The sequence below is a fragment of the Chrysochloris asiatica genome, unplaced genomic scaffold (assembly GCF_000296735.1).
Source record: "Chrysochloris asiatica unplaced genomic scaffold, ChrAsi1.0 scaffold00440, whole genome shotgun sequence".
Lineage (NCBI taxonomy): Eukaryota > Metazoa > Chordata > Mammalia > Afrosoricida > Chrysochloridae > Chrysochloris > Chrysochloris asiatica.
The window spans coordinates 854,379-873,265 of record NW_006408958.1 but is presented as its reverse complement, the minus strand read 5'-3'; the positions used below and the strand labels follow the sequence as shown (position 1 = coordinate 873,265).

Sequence of the window (18,887 nt, the reverse complement as noted above, 5' to 3'; positions counted from 1 at the left end):
TGTGTTGGAAGAAGTGCAGCCAGAGTGCTCCTTGGAGGCCAGGATGGCCAAACTTTGTCTCTCATACTTCAGACATATTGTCAGAAGGAACCAGTTGCTGGAGAAGGATATAATGTTTGGTAAGGTGGAGGATCAGAGAAAAAGAGGAAGACCCCCCCGTGAGATGGATTGGCAAAATGGTAGCATCGATGGACTCAAGCGTGGCAACAATTGTGAGATTGGCCCAGTACTGGGCAGTGTTTTGTACTGTTGTGCATAGGGTCGCTATGAGTCAGTATTGACTCAATGGCACCTAACAACAACAATCAAAAATAAGATACAAAGTCATCTGTCTTTTTATCTAATCTAATCTATCCTATCTGTATCAATGTATAGATATAGAGAAGTCTGGAATGATGAGACATTATTCTCGTATAAAGGCACACAGGGCAAAGGTGTTCACTTACAATTTATCACAGCAGTTCTCAAACTTTACACTCTTAAATACTATTGAAAAACCCCAAAGAACTCTTATTTATGCAGTATATTTCTACTGATATTAGAAATTAAAACTAGTAAATTTGAAAAACACACATTAATTTCTCCAATAATGATTAAACCCATTACACATTAACATTAATAACATATTTTCAAATGAAAAAATAACTATATTTTACCCAAAAAATAATTAGTGAGAGGAGCAGCACTGATTTTACATTTTTGGAAACCTCTTTTGCCTTACTTAAAAAAAGATAGCTACATCCTCATATCTGTTCCTGCATTTAATCTATTGCAAAATACTGTCTTCGGTGATGTACATAAAGAAAATCCAGCTTCATGCAGATAAGTAATTGAAAACTGAAGAAGTGTTTTAATGGCTTTATCAGATAACTGTGGCTATTCTTTAATATTATATTAATACCTGGCAAGTAAAATCACTGTAATGGTTAACTACAATGTGGAATTTAAAATCATATGAATGAGGCTTTTTATTTGTGTATTTGTGAAAAAATTAGTAAAAGTGACGGTGTCTTCATAATTTTATGTGCATATAGTTGACCTTTGGTATCCTCTGCAAAGGTTGCGAGAACTCCAGGGGTCCCCAGGCCTATTGCAAACCACTGCTTTATATTGCTGGATGAATATAAACATATGAGCAAGTCAGTTAACCATTCTTAGCCTCAATTCGCTCAGCCATTAGAATGATTCAGTATTAAAAGCAGATGTTAAAAGTGTCCTTACTGTGAGTCTCATGAGAATATTTTCAAAAAAGGATTGCTATGGAAAAGACAGCAACTATCAGTGATGATGATGATAACAAAAATACAGTAACAACTGCTACCATCTGCTGCAGCTGCAGTTCCTGTGTGATATAAATGGTCAACTTGCTTGGTTATTAATCAAAAAGTTGGCAATTCAAATCTATCCAGAGGACTTTGAAAGGTCTAGGGTTCTACTTCCCAAAAACTCAGCCACTTAAAACCCTATGAAGTACAGATCTACTCTGAAACACAAGGAGTTACCATCAGTCAGAATCAACTACATGGCAACTGACTACTGGTTTACCAAGTGCTGTGTCTTACTCTTCGCATAGTCATGCTTACATACATATCCTCATCTAATGCACACAACTCCAAGGTAGGTAATAGTATTACATATGTTTACAGACCATTAGAATAAATCAGAACAGACAGATTTGTTGTGGCTGTGTACTGTCAAGTACTGACTCATAGCAACCCTGTTTAGGGTTTCCAAGAACAGCAAGGTGGGTTTGAACTAGCAACCTTGCAGTTAGTAGTCCAATGTTATCCTAAAATACCACACCAGGGCCCACAGATAAGACTATTGTTGGTGTTAAGTGCCATCAACTTGTTTTGAACTCACAGCATAGGGTTTGGGTTTCCAAGAAGCAGCTGATGGTTTTAACCACCAATCTTTCAGTTAGCGGTCCAGTGCTCCTCCTACAGTGCCACACCAGGACTCCCACAGACAGATTAAGTTTCCAAAATTCCCTATGCTGTTTAAATATTGAGCTGCATTGGAAACCTAGGTCTGTCCTGAATGCGTATACTCCTTCCCAGTAGATAAGTCAAATGTGAAAATTTTGCAGCCAGGAAAATGATAAATAAAGTCAATGTTCAGAAAAATAATACGTCTAATCTAAACTCATATGGAAACCAGCCAAATGGAAATTGATATGTATAGGAAGACATATGCATATAGACAAAAACTGGACTTATGCAAAGGTAAAAATAATTTCGAGATGATCTGATTTTTTTCTCAATTGTTTCTCAATAACAATGCTTTTATTTAAATTATAAATTTACAAGGAATTGTAGCTTATGAAACAGTTGGAAGCAATTACTACACAGCAGTCTCAGCTTCATACAGCAGTTCAGGCATTAGGTTGTCACAGACAAGGGAACCTTGGTGAGTGACTTTCCTTCTTTCATCAGGCCACACTGGGGCAGCAATACTACACACCCACTTCCAGAGGGGTGCAGAGTCAGAGGGCTTTACTGACTTGGAAACAACCTACACACAGTAGAAACATTTGCAATGGGCTTTCTATTCCCTTGGCTTTATTTATTTTGAAATTTCATGTTTTCTGTTCAGTTCTATTTTTTCTAACTCAACTTTTAATGTTGACACTACTGACATTTTGGACTGGATCATTCTAGTCCATGCACTGAGGGATGTTTAGCAGCATCCCTGGACTCTAGATGCCAGGATTCCCAGTTGTACTAACCAAAAATGTCTCCAGATGTTGCCAAATGTCCCAAGTGGTAAAACTGTCCCATTATAGAGAAGCATGGACCATGGGTTCATTCAGGGAAGTGGGAAATTCTTCAAGGGACCCGTGGGGAAAGGAATGGGATCAAGGAACTACAAGTGATCCTCCTCAAGATTCATCCTGGTAACTCAGAAGAGAATATGGGAAAAGATTTGTGAGTACATAATTATCTGCAATTTGGAAAACATTTTAGATACAGCAACAGATTGGTCACAATTCTAGTTCTCTAATACATATTCATTCTTAAAAAAAGATTTTATCAGGCCAGAGCCCGTTGTTACCTCCACCACCACCACCTGAGGCCTAACAAAGTCTCTTGGAGAACTTCCCTAATGTCTTCTCAAGAATATTTAGAAAATGACAACATTAAACAAGATACCTCCTATTGGTGACCATAAGCAGTTGGAAAGGACTGGAACCATACAAAAAATAGGGTTATAGCATCTTGCAGACCAGAATTTGGAGTGGATTAGTTACAAGATGACAATCTAGCAATTTACTGGCAATCAGATGGGTCCCAGACTCAATTGGTGAACATCCAGTTCAAAAGAATAACAGTGAAGGCATTATGCATTCACACAGACTACATATCTGATAAAAGCTACACACCAGGCAAAATCTCCATCAGAGTAGAAAACAATTGTCAAAACCTTAAAGAAATTCAGCAACTTTAATTGGTGGAACCAAATGGCTGGATTCATGTTCCCTTAACGGATAATCCTAAAAAGCCAACCTGAATATTCATGATACAAACTGCTGTGCTAGCCTATCACCAAAATGATAGAGACGTTAAAATATACCCAGGAGCAGAAGAGAGCTTCACTGGCAAATTTCCTAGATGTACAACTATAGGTTTCATGATGCATCATTCAATAAGGTGATTTTAAAAAGAACAAAGGTCATTAAACATATCTTTGTTTTAACTTGTAATTAAATATTACGTGTGATATCTTTAATGAGAAAAGATTATTTTATAATTTTATATGCATTTAAAAAGTAGTTTATTATATCTTTAATAGAATAAATATATTTGAATCATACTTTCTTAAAAAATAAGTTTTCAGCACTTATTTATCTGGACTGGTAACTTCAAGGATGGCAGTTCAAACCCACCAGCTGCTCCTTAGAAACTCCATACAGGGTTGCTGAGCCAAAACTGACTCTATGGCACACAACAACAAGAAGAGATTATAGAGCCCTGGTGTGATACTCTAGGATAAGCACTGAACTGCTAACCACAAAGTCAACAATTCAAACCCACCTGCCACTCTCAGAAAACCTAAACAGGATTCACTATGAACTGGAAGCATCTTGATGGCACACAATAACAAGTATATCTCATTTATATTTGAAACTATATACCATGTAGACTACAAAACAATGAACTGCTAACCGCCAAGTCAGCAGTTCAAATCCACCAGCTGCTTGTTAGAAACCCTACACAGAATCACTGAGTCGGAATCGACTCAAAGGCACTCAATAATTTTTATTGCAAATCAATCAAAACCCAATACAGAATTGCAGTATTGCTATAACCTAAACTGGATCCTAAGCTAGTATTCAAGTATCTAAAAACAAATCAGTTAGGAATAAATAATCTTGGCAAACTATACTTACATTAAATGACAAATGTAATGACCAGGCAAACTGATGGAGATTTTAAAGTCTTTACTCATAAAATCAGAACTGTAGGCCATCTGGCAAAATTTTCTTTTCTCATTTGAAAACTGCAAAATATAAATCTGCTGAGCCACTCAAAATCTACCTCAAGAATGGCTGGCCACCAAATACAAAATAAAGCTCAATTCTCTGGGACTCTTAATATGCTCTGTTGTTGTTGTTGTTGTTAAGTGCCGTCGAGTCGGTTCCGACCCATAGCGACCCTGTACAGGGTTTCCGAGGGTGTAAATCTTTACGGGAGTAGAAAGCCTGATCTTTCTCCCGCGGAGCAGCTGGTAGTTTCGAACCGCTGACCTTAAGGTTCGCAGCCCGATTCGTAACCACATCAGGACTCCAATATGCTCTGTAGTAGGTTTTCATCTAAGAAAAGTATAACTGATGATTTCTCTAATAGTTTTAACTCATGAGCAATATAATAAATAGAATTTGACATACATTAGTATACTATGGACAGTCCTCAGGGCTTCATGATATATTATCAATTTAACTATAAGAATTTCAATTTCTACATATTAACAACAGGCTACATTTAAGCTTAGGCTTAAAGATGTCTGATTTCAACAGTCCGTTTCCTTGGGGTATAGGGGAAAGATGTAGAAACTGTTCTCATTAGCCACATTAACCTTTACTCTACAGGAAGAACTATGTGCCAATTCACAGGATGTACTCTACTTGAAAAGCACTTGTGATCAGTTAGTGTAAACAGAAGCATTTAGAAACTAAAAGTTCCTGCTCAGACACAATTTCCTCTTTCCACCCATCCTTGAAAGTAGTCATTTTTTAATGAACTGTACTCTGATTTTGAAACAAAGATATAACTGTGAACAATAGTTAGCAACACGTAAAATATTTAATAGCTATTGCAAATACCCAGATTTTAACGAATTATTCTTAACTGGTGTGAATTAAAAACAATCTGTCCTGGCCAGCATGACTTGTCCCTGAGTTGGGTGTGGAAGAAAGCAAGCTACATTCCTTTGCCCTCTCCTGACAGAGCTCCTCTGCAGACCTGCACACCCAACTTCAGCTCAAACAATACAGCCAGGAAACTTGAAAACGGTGAAATCAAGTACAATAAACCAGGAGAAAAAGCAATTTGTAAGTTGAAAGGGATGAGGCAGACAACAGATCAAATGTGGCATCTTCATGATCAACAAGGAAGGAGCAAAATGTGTTACTCAAAATGTTAAATTAGAATGTACAAGCACTCATGAGGAACTAAGAAAGTGATCTACACGCAGAAAACATGGGCTGAAAGACCAAAAATAGACTCAAGATTCATCATCTGCATCTGGCCTAAATAAACTATTGCTACTCTGTGTAGACAAGTACATTTAAAAAGAGGAATGCCATATGTGGCAGGCAGACCATACCACTTTCTCCTGAAGTTGGGGATGGTGGTGGAGTAGCGGCAGTGACACTGTGTTTGTCCCAGACGGTCTCCAAGATACCTACCAGAAAAGAAAAATAAAGCTTAGAAAGAAATAAACCTAGCATGAACTGTAGCATAGAAAATCAGATTTACAAAGAAAGATGTGCTGAAATCTTTAATCAAGCATCAGAATTTAAAACTCCCTCTCTCACCATAAGCGGCCCTCCAGCTAATGGTTGTGTCTCTCTACTTCATTTCTAGCTATCTTCTGGAAAGTATTATCCGCACTCAGAGCAACTCTACCCCTTTACTTCAGCTTTGCAATGTGGCTTCTCTCCTACTATTTCCACTGACACTGTTCATTGCCAAAGTCACTTAATTGCTAGTCCACTCAGTGGCCACTTTAATCCTTATCCTCCCTAACCCCTTTGTGGCATTCCAGGGCACTGCACAAACCCTTCCGTACAGCCCACTCTTTCTCATTTTACTCCTGCTTCTTTGAGCTTAATTCGGTCTCTTTCAGTTACTTTCATCCTCTGTCCATCACTTAAATCTTCCCCAAGTTTCATCACCAGCCCTCTTTTCTTATTTCACTCTCACTTCTGGGGTGACTCTATTCCCAAGGCTTAAACTAAACTTATTCTGAAGACTTTAAGTCTCTCTCAGCCCAAAACTCATCCTGGCCATATATGCCAAGCTTGATGTCATGTGACAAGGATTTAAAGACAAGGCACGCATGCCAAGATCTGCAAAGCTTACTTCTTGACATTACTTGAATATTCGAAAACTCAACTCATTCCTCCTTCACCAGCTTGCCCCTGCTTTCTCTTAGGTTTCTCATCCCCTCTGGCCTCACTCATCTTGCTCATTCTCCTTGGCCCACCCCTCAAGTAGTTCATGCTTCACTTCCTGCTGTTACTTGAACATTTGTCCTTTTTTTTTCAGCCTCTAACCTGCTCTCCTTCCCCCAATTCCAATCTGACCTTCCTATCAGACTCAGTAGCAGCTGTCACTTCTGCTAGGAAGTCTTCCTGGACACTCAGCTTTGCCTGTACCAACAATATTTCTCTAGAATAACTCCCAAAATAGGCTTTTTTTAATTGTCTATCTCCTCTATTGGAGTTCTGGTGTGGCGCTGTGGGTTAATGCGCTAGACTGCGAAGTTGGTTTGAACTGCAAGGTTGGTGGTTCAAGCTCACCAGTCGCTCCCTGGAAACCCTCTACAGGGTCGCTATGGGTTGGAACTGACTTGATGGCACTGAACAACAACAACAAAATATCCTCTATTGGAGTTCTGATGTAGCACTGTAGGACAAGCACTGGACTGTTAACCGCAAGGTAACTATGAGTCAGAACCGACTAGATGGCACTAAACATCATCTTCCCCATTCAACTGTTAATTAATTCTAAGAGGGCAGGGCAGAGACAGTATTTTATTTTTCTTTGCAGATACGATACAGAACCTAGCACATAAATGATCAGAAAGGCTAGTGACCTTATTTTGTTCTCAAAATATTTAATATTACACACCACGGATGAACCCTGAAAGCATACTGAATGAAACAAGTCACACACAAAAGGTCACACATATTACATGAATCTATTTATAAAACATCCAGAAAAGGCAAATCTACAGAAATAGAAAGTAGATTAATGTGTTCTCAGAGGTAGAGGCTAGGGGAAAAGGGAATGAGGACTGCTAATTGCTATGGAATTTCTTTGGGGGATGATAAGAACACACTGAAATTTGTCATTTGCTGTTGTTAAGTGCCACTGAGTCGGTTCCAACCCACAGCAACCCTGTATAGGGTTTCTGAAGAGCAGCTGGTGAGCTTGAACCACTGACCCTGCAGTACAAATAACTTTGCAGTTTGGCACATTAACCCACAGTGCTAGAGCAGTCAGTTCCACTCATAGAAGGAAACACTTCCCAGTCCTGAGCCAACCTCACAACTGCTGTCATGCTTGTGCCCACTGCTGTAGCCACCATGCCACTCAAATCTCACTGAGCTTCTTCTTTTTCGCTGACCCTCTAACTTTTGTTTCTTGCCCAGTAAGGATGTCTTCTTCTTCCTGCATGATGCCCTCCTCCAGGGAATGGTCCCTCCTGATAATGTGCCCAAATATATGAAGCAAATTTTTTTATCATCCTCACTTCTTAGGAGCATTATACCAGATATATGTCTTCCAAGACAGATTTGCTGTTTCTTCTGACAGTCCATGGTATATTCAATATTCTTTGCCAATACCAAAATTCAAAGGCATCAATTCTTCTCCAGCCTTCCTTATTTATTTGTACAGTTCTCACGTGCATGAAAGTCAACTGGAAATACCATGGGGCTTGGGTCGATGCACCTTAGTCCTCAAAATGACATCTTTGCTCTTTAACACTTTAAAGAAGTCTTTCAGCATCAGATTTGCCCAGTGCAATGTGTCATTTAATTTCTTGACTGCTGCTTCCCTATGTATTGATTGCAGATCCATGTAAAAATCAAATACTGGTCTTTAATCATGTCTTTGTTTGCCCAGTTGTGAGGATTTCTGCTTTCTTTACAATGAGGTGTGATCCATACTCAAAACTATGGTCTTTGACCATTACCAAATCCTCTTCACGTACAGCAAACAAGTTTGTGTCATCTGCGTGTCGAAGGTTAGTGAGCCTTCCTCCAATACTGATGCCGAATCCTTCTTCATATAGTCGAACTTCTTGGATTATTTGCTCAGGAGATAGTGGCAATGGTTGTCCAACCTTGTGAAAATGCTAAAAACCACTGAATTGATACATTTTAATTGTGACAATGTCTCAATTTAAACATACTTTCCATATGATACTCAGCACAGTAGGACATATAAAGGTAAAAATATAGTTCCTAACTCTAGAAATGTCACATCTAGTTGTCAATAAGTAAATGTGCTTTGAATGAATGAATACTGTGAGGTTTGGGTTTCTCCTGGGACTTGGGAATGAATGGGGTAAGGGGGATGGCAAGCTCACTTTTGATCTATCATGTGTTCAATCAACATTAAATATTAACTACACGCCAAGTAGTGAACTAAATACACACAAAAAATTCCTAGACATCCAAGAAGAAATACTGGCTAGTAGAAATAGAGGTAAAAAACCATTTCTTTTCACTCTAACATTCCTTCCAGTAATTAGTCCAAGTTCCTGGCACTGGGCACTGCCCAGCAGCCTCCCAAACTAGTGGGCTCTCCTGGGGTGTAACAGTCCTGACCCATGACTCCACACCCTCCACTCTCTGTCTCATTTTGTGGTTTGCTTTCTTTTTATTCTTACCCGTCACACAATATCAAGAGGTGCTAATAAAACAGAAGAGGAGCAAGTAAAAAAAACGCTAAATAAAGTCACAACTGGATACAAAGGGGGCCAATTCCACACCTTGTCTCACTCCCTACACAGAATCTAAAATGTATACATTTAATTCCTCCCGATCTTAAATTCTTCCAGTGCCTTCTGTTCTTAAATTCAAATTATGTTTAAGTGTGTGCCACGCACCCTATTTAGAATGTAGTAATAGGCATTTCAATCACATTCCTATAATCTATTCTATACCTCATTAACCAAAGTTAATTGCATGGCACAATGGAGGAAAATCTACAAGGAAAATACGTCACATATTTCAAGGTCCTATTATGTGCTAGACACTGAGCTAGGTGCTGGGAATGTAGCACCTAGTCCAATATTCCCATTGTGAGGTACAGGCTAAGGGAGAGCTCAGAGTTTCTGAGTACCAAGGTCTGAGTTCTGGGCACCACCAAGCTACTCACCTGTCAGGAGCCCGAGCAAGGTCTGCACCTGCTCCAGCAGCAGCTTTCGCAACTCTTCTTTCCGAGCCACACTGAGGTCTTCACGAGGACAAGCCAGCTCCTCCGAAGTTGTCTTCAGCATGATCAACCCAAGGGGAGTTGTCACAGGGGACTGGATCAACTGCCGGGAAAAAGCAAGTTCTGAGGAGAGCATGTGACTAATAGGAAAAGGAGCAGGTAGTATTAAACCTGTGAAGTAGTTCTGAGTGTTTAATCCTTTAGGAATAGGCTACACAAATTAACCGTTTAGAAAAATGACTTACGAGTACAAAACATATCCTCACCTTATTTTAAAGACAAAAGTCTAATAGAATTATACCTAGAATGTGCACCTGATTTTTATACATGCCCAGAATGCCAACCAAGCCTTGGCTATTTTGCCTAGGCTAACATATTGTTGTTGTTGTTGTTGTGTGCTGTGGAGTCGGGGCCAACTCATAGTGACCTTGTACGGGGTTTCCGAGGCTGTAAATCTTTATGGGAGCAGAAAGTCTCATCTTTCTCCCGTGGAACACCTGGTAGTTTCGAACTGCTGACCTCCTTGCGGTTCGCAGCCCGATTCGTAGCCACTACGCTACCAGAGCTCCCATTTAAATCAATTTGTTATCTTTTCAATTTTACCCAAATTGCATGTATCAAACACTGAATGCATCAAAAAAGCTCAAGAGTTTAGATACAGCAGAGTAAAAATGTGCAAACATATCATCAACCCATGACCACCGTCACAATTTTGCAAGTACCGAAACAGCATACGTTTCAACCACCTACAATACCCAAGGATTCTGCAATGGCTCCATAAGATAAGCACTGGATTGCAACCATAACGTTGGCAGTTCAAGCCTATCAGACACTCCGCGGCAGGAAGATGAAATTTTCTGCTACCACAAAGATTTAAAGCCTCAGAAACCCTAACAGGGCCACTGTGAGTTGAAACCAACACAACGACACTTCAACAACAACTGCAGTTAGGTGCCATCGAGTCAGTACCGACTCACAGTGACTCTATGCACAACTGAACATAACATTGATCGGTCCTATGCGGACCTCACTACCGTTGCTAAATCTGAGCCCATCGCTACTACCACTGTGCCAATCCCATCTTTTATTGGGGTCTTCTACATTTTCTCCCACGGTCCATTTTGCCAAACATGATACCCTTCTCCAGGGACTGGGTCCCTCCTGACATGTCCAAAGCATGAGAGATGAAGCCTGGCCAGGATGGATTCCAAAGAGTACTCTGGCTGCACTTCTTCCAACACAGATCTGTTGGTTCTTTTGGCAGTCCATGGTACTTGTAATATTCTCTTCCAACACCATAGTTCAAATGCACCAATTCTTCTATGGTCTTTCTTATTCACTGTCCAACTTTCACATGCATATGAGGTTACTGAAAATACCATGACTTGGGTCAGGGGCACCTTAGTCCTCAAACTGACATCTTTGTTCTTCAACACTTTAAAGAGGTTTGTGCAGCAGCAGACTTGCCTAATGTAAAAAGTCATTTGATTTCTTGACTGCTGTTGCTTCCATGAGTGTTGATAGTTGATCCAAGAAAAATGAAGTCTTTGACCACTTCAGTCTTTTCTCCATTGATATGGATGTTGTTTGTTGCTTTAGTGGTAAGGAGTTTTCTTTCCTTTACGTTGAGGTGAAACCCATACCAGAGGCTGTGGTCTCTGATCTTCATCAGTAAGTATTATACTGTCAGCAAACAAGGTTGTATCATCTGCATACTGCAGATAATTCATGAGTCTTCCTCCAATCCTGATGCCATTTTTCTTTTTATAATCCAGTTTCTCAGATTATTTGTTCAGCATACAGACTGAAAGACTACAGTCCTGGTGTGCACCTTTCCTAATTTTAAACCATTTGGTGTTATCATGTTCTGTTCAAACAACTGCATCTTGGCCTATGTGCAGGTTCCTCATGAGCACAATTAAGTGTTCTAGAATACTTTCTCCACAATGGTGTCCATCACTTGTCATTATACACACAATTCAAAGTCTTTGTGTAGTCAATAAAGCACAGGTAAACATCTTTCTGGTATTCTCTGCTTTCAGCCAAGATCCATCTGATGTCAGCAGAGATCTCCCTCATTCCATGTCCTCTTCTGAATCTGGCTTGAACCTCTGGAAGTTCTCCGTCAATGTACGGCTGCAGCCATTTTTTAATTATCAGTAGCAAAATTTTGCTTGCATGGGATATTAATGGTCTGATGATTTCTGCATTCTGTTGGGTCACCTCTCTTGGGGTGGGCATAAATATGGATCTCTTCCAGTCAGTTCGTCAGGTAGCTATCTCCAAATTTCTTGGCATAGATGAGTGTGTGCCTCCTGTACTGCATAAGTTTGTTGAAAGATTTCAATTTGTATTCCATCAATTCCCGGAACCCTGTTCTTTGCCAATGCCTTCAATGTACCTTGGACTTCTTCCTTTGATATCATTGGCTCTTGATCATATGCAACCTCTTCAAATGGTAGAACATCGGCTATCTGGTACAATGACTCTGTGTATTCCTTCCATCTTCTTTTGATCCTTTCTGTATCATTCAATTTTTTGCCCAGAGAATCCTTCAATATTTCAAATTAAGGCTTGAATTTTTCCCTTGTTTTAAGTTTCTTCAGCTTCAGCCTGAACTTGCATATTAACAATTGATGGTCTGTCCCACAATCTGTTCCTAATCTGTTCCTAGCCTTGTTTTGGCTAATATATAGAGCCTTTCCACAGTCTCTTTCCTCAGATATAGTCAATTTAATTTCTGTGTGTTCCAGCTGGTGAAGTCCATGTGTATAGTCATCTCTCATGTTGTTTAAAAAAGGTATTTGCAATAAAGTCATTGGTCTTGCAACATTCTATCATGTGATCTCCAGCATCATTTCTATCACCAAGGCCATGTTTTCCAACTACTGATTCTTCCTCTTTGTTTCTAACCTTGGCATTCCAATCATTGGTAATTACCTATATACCTTGATTGTATGTTTGATCAAGTTCAGACTGAAGAAGTTGGGAGAATTCTTCAATTTCATCATCCCTGGCTTTAATGATTGGTACGTAAATTTGAATAAATAATGGTTTTAACAGGTCTTCCCGTAGGCATATGGATATTGTCCTACCACATAGAGTGCTGTACTTCAAGACAGATCTTGAAATGTTCTTTTTGATGATGAATGTGACACCATACCTCCTCAATTTGTCAGTTCTGGCATAGTAAAACATGTGACTGTCAGATTCAAAATGGCTGATACCAGTCCATTTCAGCTCACCAAAGGCTAGGATATCAGTGTTTATGCGTTCCATTTCATTTTTTTACAATTTCCAATTTCCCTAGATTCATACTTCGTATGAATTCCACACTCTGATTATTAATGGATGTTTACAGCTGTTTCTCATTGTGAGCTGTGTCCCATCAGCAAATGACGGTCTTGAGAACTTGACACCATTTGTGTCATCATGGTCAACTCTACTTTGAGGAGGCAGCTCTTCCCCAGTCACATTTTAAGTGTCTTCCAACTTGAAGGGCTCATCTACTGGCACTATATCTGACAATATTTTGGTGCTCTTCATCATGTTTCACTATTCAGTATTCTGGGGCTGACAGTGCTCTACTGCTATTCATAAGGTTTTCATTGACTAAGTAGTAGGAAGTAGTCCATCTCTCCTTCTTCCTAGTCTGTGCTAGTCCATAAGCTCAGCTGAAACCTGTCACCATCAATGACCCTGCTGGTATTTAAAATACCCCTGGCATAGCTTCTAGAATCACAGCAACACAAAAGCCACCAGAGTACGACAAACTGACAGATGAGTGGTGGTCAACAACAGCAGCCTTAACTATACTGAGAAGGTCTCGTTAAACAAGACGCAGAAACAACAGTACACCCTCCAGAGTCTTAAAATTTACTTAGAGCTTTCTAACGGATTTTGCAAAATTCAAAGAAATACTATTACATCTACTTTTTTAGTTTACAGAAATGGTAAAAGCAAGCATGTTACAACTCAAATTCAGTCAAGTTATATGCTACAATCGATCAATAAATCAAAACAGCTTAAGAACCACTTAAACGTTTTCTTTCATCATATTTTTAAGTTTAAATGTATCATAACATGACGCATAAGCTTATTTGCAGAAACTAGAAAATGAGCTTTACAGAAGAGGGCACATAAGAACCGTACCCATCAAGACCATATACTCTCCACTTCAAGGAATACAGGGCATTTTCCGTTTCAACTGAGGAAAAGTTCATCCTTAAAGTCAGAATAGAAGACCAGCAGCAATAAACGGTGTGAACAATTCTCTGTGCCTAATCTGTTCTCTCAAACACTAAAACCTCAAGAGCATCCTCGACAATTTTTTTCCTCTTTGTCTACAAGTATGGACTATTTCTATCATCCACTTGATTCAGTAGGGAAGAAATAGGAAATTTCTCCTCTAACAATTTTCTTTACATAAAAAGTAGTACTGATCCTTCATAAGAATTTCAGGAGTTCTAATTGTGGAGGGAGTCAAGCATTGTTCTATAGCTTTCCTATTATTTCTCCATTTTCGTCTCTTTCTTTCTCCTCCAAGTCGTTCATTTCTGTTTCTCCTAAGCCCTCTCATTCCTACTCTCTTATCCAGAAATAGCTGATATTGCCAAACATTCCATTTAGCAACACACTTTCCTATAGATGAAATGCTTCTGTGCTCCCATCAATGGAAGATTCCTACAATATCATAATGCTGCTCTTTCTCTAGTCATTAGGGGAAGGAGAGAAGATCAGATAAGAAATTGGCTGAAATGAAAATTATTCTTTACTCAAAAGAACAACCTGACAAAACACTTATTTTTCTCCTCATTAGTTTTGTGTCCAGGAAGTTTTTCATTCAAATCATGTTTCCCATGACAGTCTTTATATGTTGGATTTATACTCACAGTACAAGGAGCCACTGCAATTTAAAAGATCAGACAATAAGCACCTTCAGGGTAAACACCAACTTTTAGTGTTAAGCTTCTAAAATGGTTTTTGATTACTCCACCCAGTCAGAGAAGAAACAGCAATGTTTTTCTATGCTCCTTGTCCCTTAATTACCTGGTCCAGGCACAATACACAGCCACAGGCCCACCTCAGGAGAGCTCAGGAAACTGAAGAGCAGAGTAGCATAGAAAAGTGATGCAGATAAAAAAGCCGTGATGTGTGTGTGTGGGCATGATGGGGATGGAGAGAACTAGGGACTATGGAGACTTTCCTCCCTTCTCCAGTGACTTAGAAAGGCTATATATATATCAACGCGCAGAGCTACGGGTCTGCCTCTAGGGTCCCAAACCAACGCCTCTCTGCCCAGTGTGGTAGCCATCACAATCACAGTATACATTACAGCTGTCCCAACTGATTGTCACAACTAGAGTTGCACATTTTTAAAAAAGCTCACCCTGGAAAAGTAGAAAATAATGTGTAATAATGTAAAGGCCAGGTAAATTCCATTGCCCTCAGCAGCATTAACAAATGGTGTGAACAATGTTCTGTGTTCAATCTGTTCTCTCGAACACTAAAACTTGAAAAACATCTTCCACATCTATAAACACACCATGACAAAACTGAGGCCCACCCCACCCGCCCCGCCCCCCCAAAAAACACAAACATTTAGACAGTTTACTCAAAGGATTATGTGATGGCTAATTTGACTCCAGAACAGGTTTGGTCTTATTTCCCAATACCTGATGAAAAGGTCTAATTTCATTACCAGAAATGCCAGTAACTGAGCACCAATCACACCTGATGAGGCCATGTCCCTGGCTGGTTTTCATGAATAAATAAGAAGTAGAGAATCTCACAATCAGAGAGAATGCTAAAGATTGCTTAGTATAGCCCTCTCATTTGACAAAGAAGGAAATGGAAGCTCACATAGGTAGTTGTTGTCACGTGCCACTGAGTTGGTCCCGACTCATAGCAACCCTATATAGGGTTTCAGAGGAGCAGCTGGAGAATTTGCACCGCCAACCTGGTGGTTCAACTCAACCTTGCAGTCCAGTGCTTATCCTATAGGTAGTGTTGTGTGTTAAGTGCTATCGAGTCGATTCCAACACATAGCGACCCTGTATAGGGTTTCCATGGAGCAGCTGGTGAGCTTGAACCACTGACACTGCAGTTCAAACGACTTTGCAGTCTGACATATTAGAACACAGCACCACACCAGGACTCCTTCCTACAGGTAGTTGTTGTTGTTGTTGTTGTTATGTGCCATGGAGTTGGTTCCGACTCACAGCGACCCTGTACAGGGTTTCCGATGCTATAAATCTTGACGGGAACAGAAAGCCTCATCTTTCTCCCACAGAACAGCTGGTAGTTTCAAACTGCTGAAGGTGAGATTAGCAGCCTGATTTGTAACCACTACGCTATCAGAGCTCCTTTAGTTGTTGATAGGTACCATCAAGTCAGTACTGACCCATAGCGACCTTATGCACAGCAGAACAAAACCCTGCCCGATCCTGAGCCAACCTCACTACTATTGCCACCCTTGAGTCCATCGATGCTGCCACTTGGCCAGTCCATCTTGTTGGGGGTCTTCCTCTTTTTCTCTGACCCTCCACCTTACCAAACATGATATCCTTCTCCAGCAACTGCTCCCTCCTGACAATCTGTCCAAAGTATAAGAGACGAAGTTTGGCCTCCTTTAGTAGGAGGTGCTAAAACCAAAGACGATTTGTGGCACCCAGTGCTATATATGCTTTCCACTGTGGGGTGGTTTTAGTCACAAAGGCTGCATACTTTAAGGACTCAATTCCTCCCCAAGACAGAGGCATTTGACCTCTGCTAACATCACGAGAGGGAGAGAGAATCACCATCAGCATCAGTCCAAAGCTGACTCCTATGAAATGAAAGTCATTTACCTCCTCTTTGCAATCTTTTTACCAGTCTTGACTCCAGCCATTTCACCCACAGTCCTAGTTCTCTGCTGGGGTCAATAATTCTTTGCAATGGTTACACTGGACTCACAAACCATACTCAGTTACGGGATTATTAGGGAAGTACTCAGGATCAGCAACAACTCAGGATATAAGAGGCAGGCAGGCCTCTCTCTGACCCTCAGCACCTTGGCCCGGCCTCTACCCTGCTCAGGTATGTGTTACAAAGTTCTTTAGCTCCACCAATAAGTGCCCAGGATCACCCGACTCTGCTGGGAGGCTTCCTGCCCAATGGCACTCGCAGTTCTCCTGCTCCATGCTCTTAAGACAAACACCTGAAAGCACCCCACCCACCCCATTAGTGAGCCTCCTGCCCAATGGCACCTCGCTCTCTGGCTAGCTTCAACTCTGCCATTTTACCTGCTTGCTCTACTAACCAAGAAGCCCACCACACCATCTCATGACAGTCTTTTGGTTCTGCTGCTACTGCTTTGATGCCACCACCTCTCACCACCTTGCACTGTCTGTGGTGTTACAATTCTGTCTATTTGTCTGCTAGGTCTAGAAGGTTTTCAGCATAGGGACCCTGAGTCCAAAGGATGCACTCTATTTCCATCAACTTCCCAGTGATAATGAGTTCCCCCTTTCCGCCTCTGTTGTCTGAAGAGACACTGAGTCAGTTCCATCTCATAACGACCCTGCATATGATTTCTGAGGAGTGGCTGATGAATCTGAACCACTGACCTTTGGATTAGCAGTCCAGTGCTTATTCTACAGCATCACATCAGAACCTCTGGGATGCCTGCTTCTGGGATGGCGCATTGGAAATCTAGCAGGATGGCAACACTGACCAATCCCAGTTAGTGTTCTATACATCTTATCTGCATTGCCCCACCCCTACAAGGAAGGAGCTCTGGTAGCGAAGTGGTTATGAATTGGGCTGTGAACCTCAAGGTCAGCAGTTCGAAACTACCAGCTGTTCCGCGGGAGAAAGATGAGGCTTTCTGCTCCCGTAAAGATTTACAGCCTCGGAAACCCTGTACAGGGTCGCTGTGAGTCAGTTCCAACTCCATGGCACATAACCTCCACTATCACCCCTACAAGGAGTCCTGGTGTGGCACTGTAAGATAAGCACTATACAAGAAGGCCAGTTTGAGCACAAGATAGGCAGTTTAAACTCACCAGCCACTCCTCGGAAACCCTATGAGTTGGAAGCAACTTGACAGCACTTTACAGCAACAATTGACACAAGGAGTCCTGGTGTGGCACTGTCGAGTTAAGCACTGGACTGTTAACTAAAGCCAGCATTTCAAACCCAACAGCCACTCCCTGAAAAACCTTATAAAGAGTTGCTGAGTTGGAACTGGCCTAACAGCACCTAACAAAAACAACCCTCACAAGGGTGTCATAAGCCTTATTTGCAGCATTAGCAAACTGTCCCATCCCCTTGGTGGGCCACAGGCAACTTATGTGCATGGTTCCACTCAATCATTTTGTGGAGTTACAAGATCAAGGAAAGAAAGGCCATATAAGGGCGATCCACTGCACCTCAATCATATTGTTTGATACCATATTTTTATGCAAATAACACGCACCTTCTACATATGTTTGCCAACCAATCCCTTCCCCACCAGGTATTTTTGTAAATGTGCTATATTTATTTATTTATTTTTAAGTAACATGGTAAAATAAAATTGTTACTGTGACATTTACCAAAATATCTCTGAGGGGGGACAGAACAATTGATAATTATAGAGGATATGTATTATTTGAGTAAAAATTGTTAATTATTGTTTGCAAAACAATCTCTCCATTAAATTAGGAAAGAGCTGGAGTTCCCATCCTTGCACCCCAAAAACCTGGCACACCACCTAACAGGATTTTAAGTTATTTGCTGAACAAAATTTCACAAGGGAATAAAGTAATCAGGGTTTTATTTTTTCTCCACTGTACAAAACTACTTGCCAAGAAGAAATGGTTAAATGAATAAGATAATCTACCCTACAAAGACTTTGATACTGCAGTTTCAAAAACGTTAATCCTAAAACTTCTCTTCAGGCAGAGACATAACGATGACAACAAACATTTCTAAGAGACCCATGTCTGTGGCATTTGTTGTCAGTTTCCTTAGGTGTGGCCTTAGCATTCCTTACCTGTAAAATGTTGGTAAAGAAGTCATGGTAGAACATGGGCCAGTCTTGACGGCCAATATCAACAATGACTTTACAAAGCTTGTTCCGGATAAAGTAAGGTAAGGTTTTATGGTGAGCCAAAAGAAGTTTGGGCAAGCAGCTACGGATTTCCATCTTATCCTGAGATGGGACCCCAAGCCACATTTTATTGATCAGATTCT

The 18,887-nt window shown here is 40.5% G+C and overlaps 1 protein-coding gene and 1 pseudogene across 1 annotated transcript in view; one reads left to right on the top strand and one right to left on the bottom strand.

Moving 5' to 3' along the window:
* Positions 1-18,887, bottom strand: part of XPO6 (exportin 6) — a 124,102-nt gene that overhangs the window by 99,207 nt on the left and 6,008 nt on the right. The window contains exons 4-6 of the mRNA XM_006877057.1: positions 18,688-18,885; positions 9,615-9,774; positions 5,827-5,904 (exon numbers count right to left, since the gene is read on the bottom strand). Of these exons, the coding sequence (XP_006877119.1) occupies positions 5,827-5,904; positions 9,615-9,774; positions 18,688-18,885 (436 nt within the window). The remainder of the gene's footprint in view (positions 1-5,826; positions 5,905-9,614; positions 9,775-18,687; positions 18,886-18,887) is intronic.
* Positions 3,131-3,484, top strand: LOC102839694 (annotated as a pseudogene).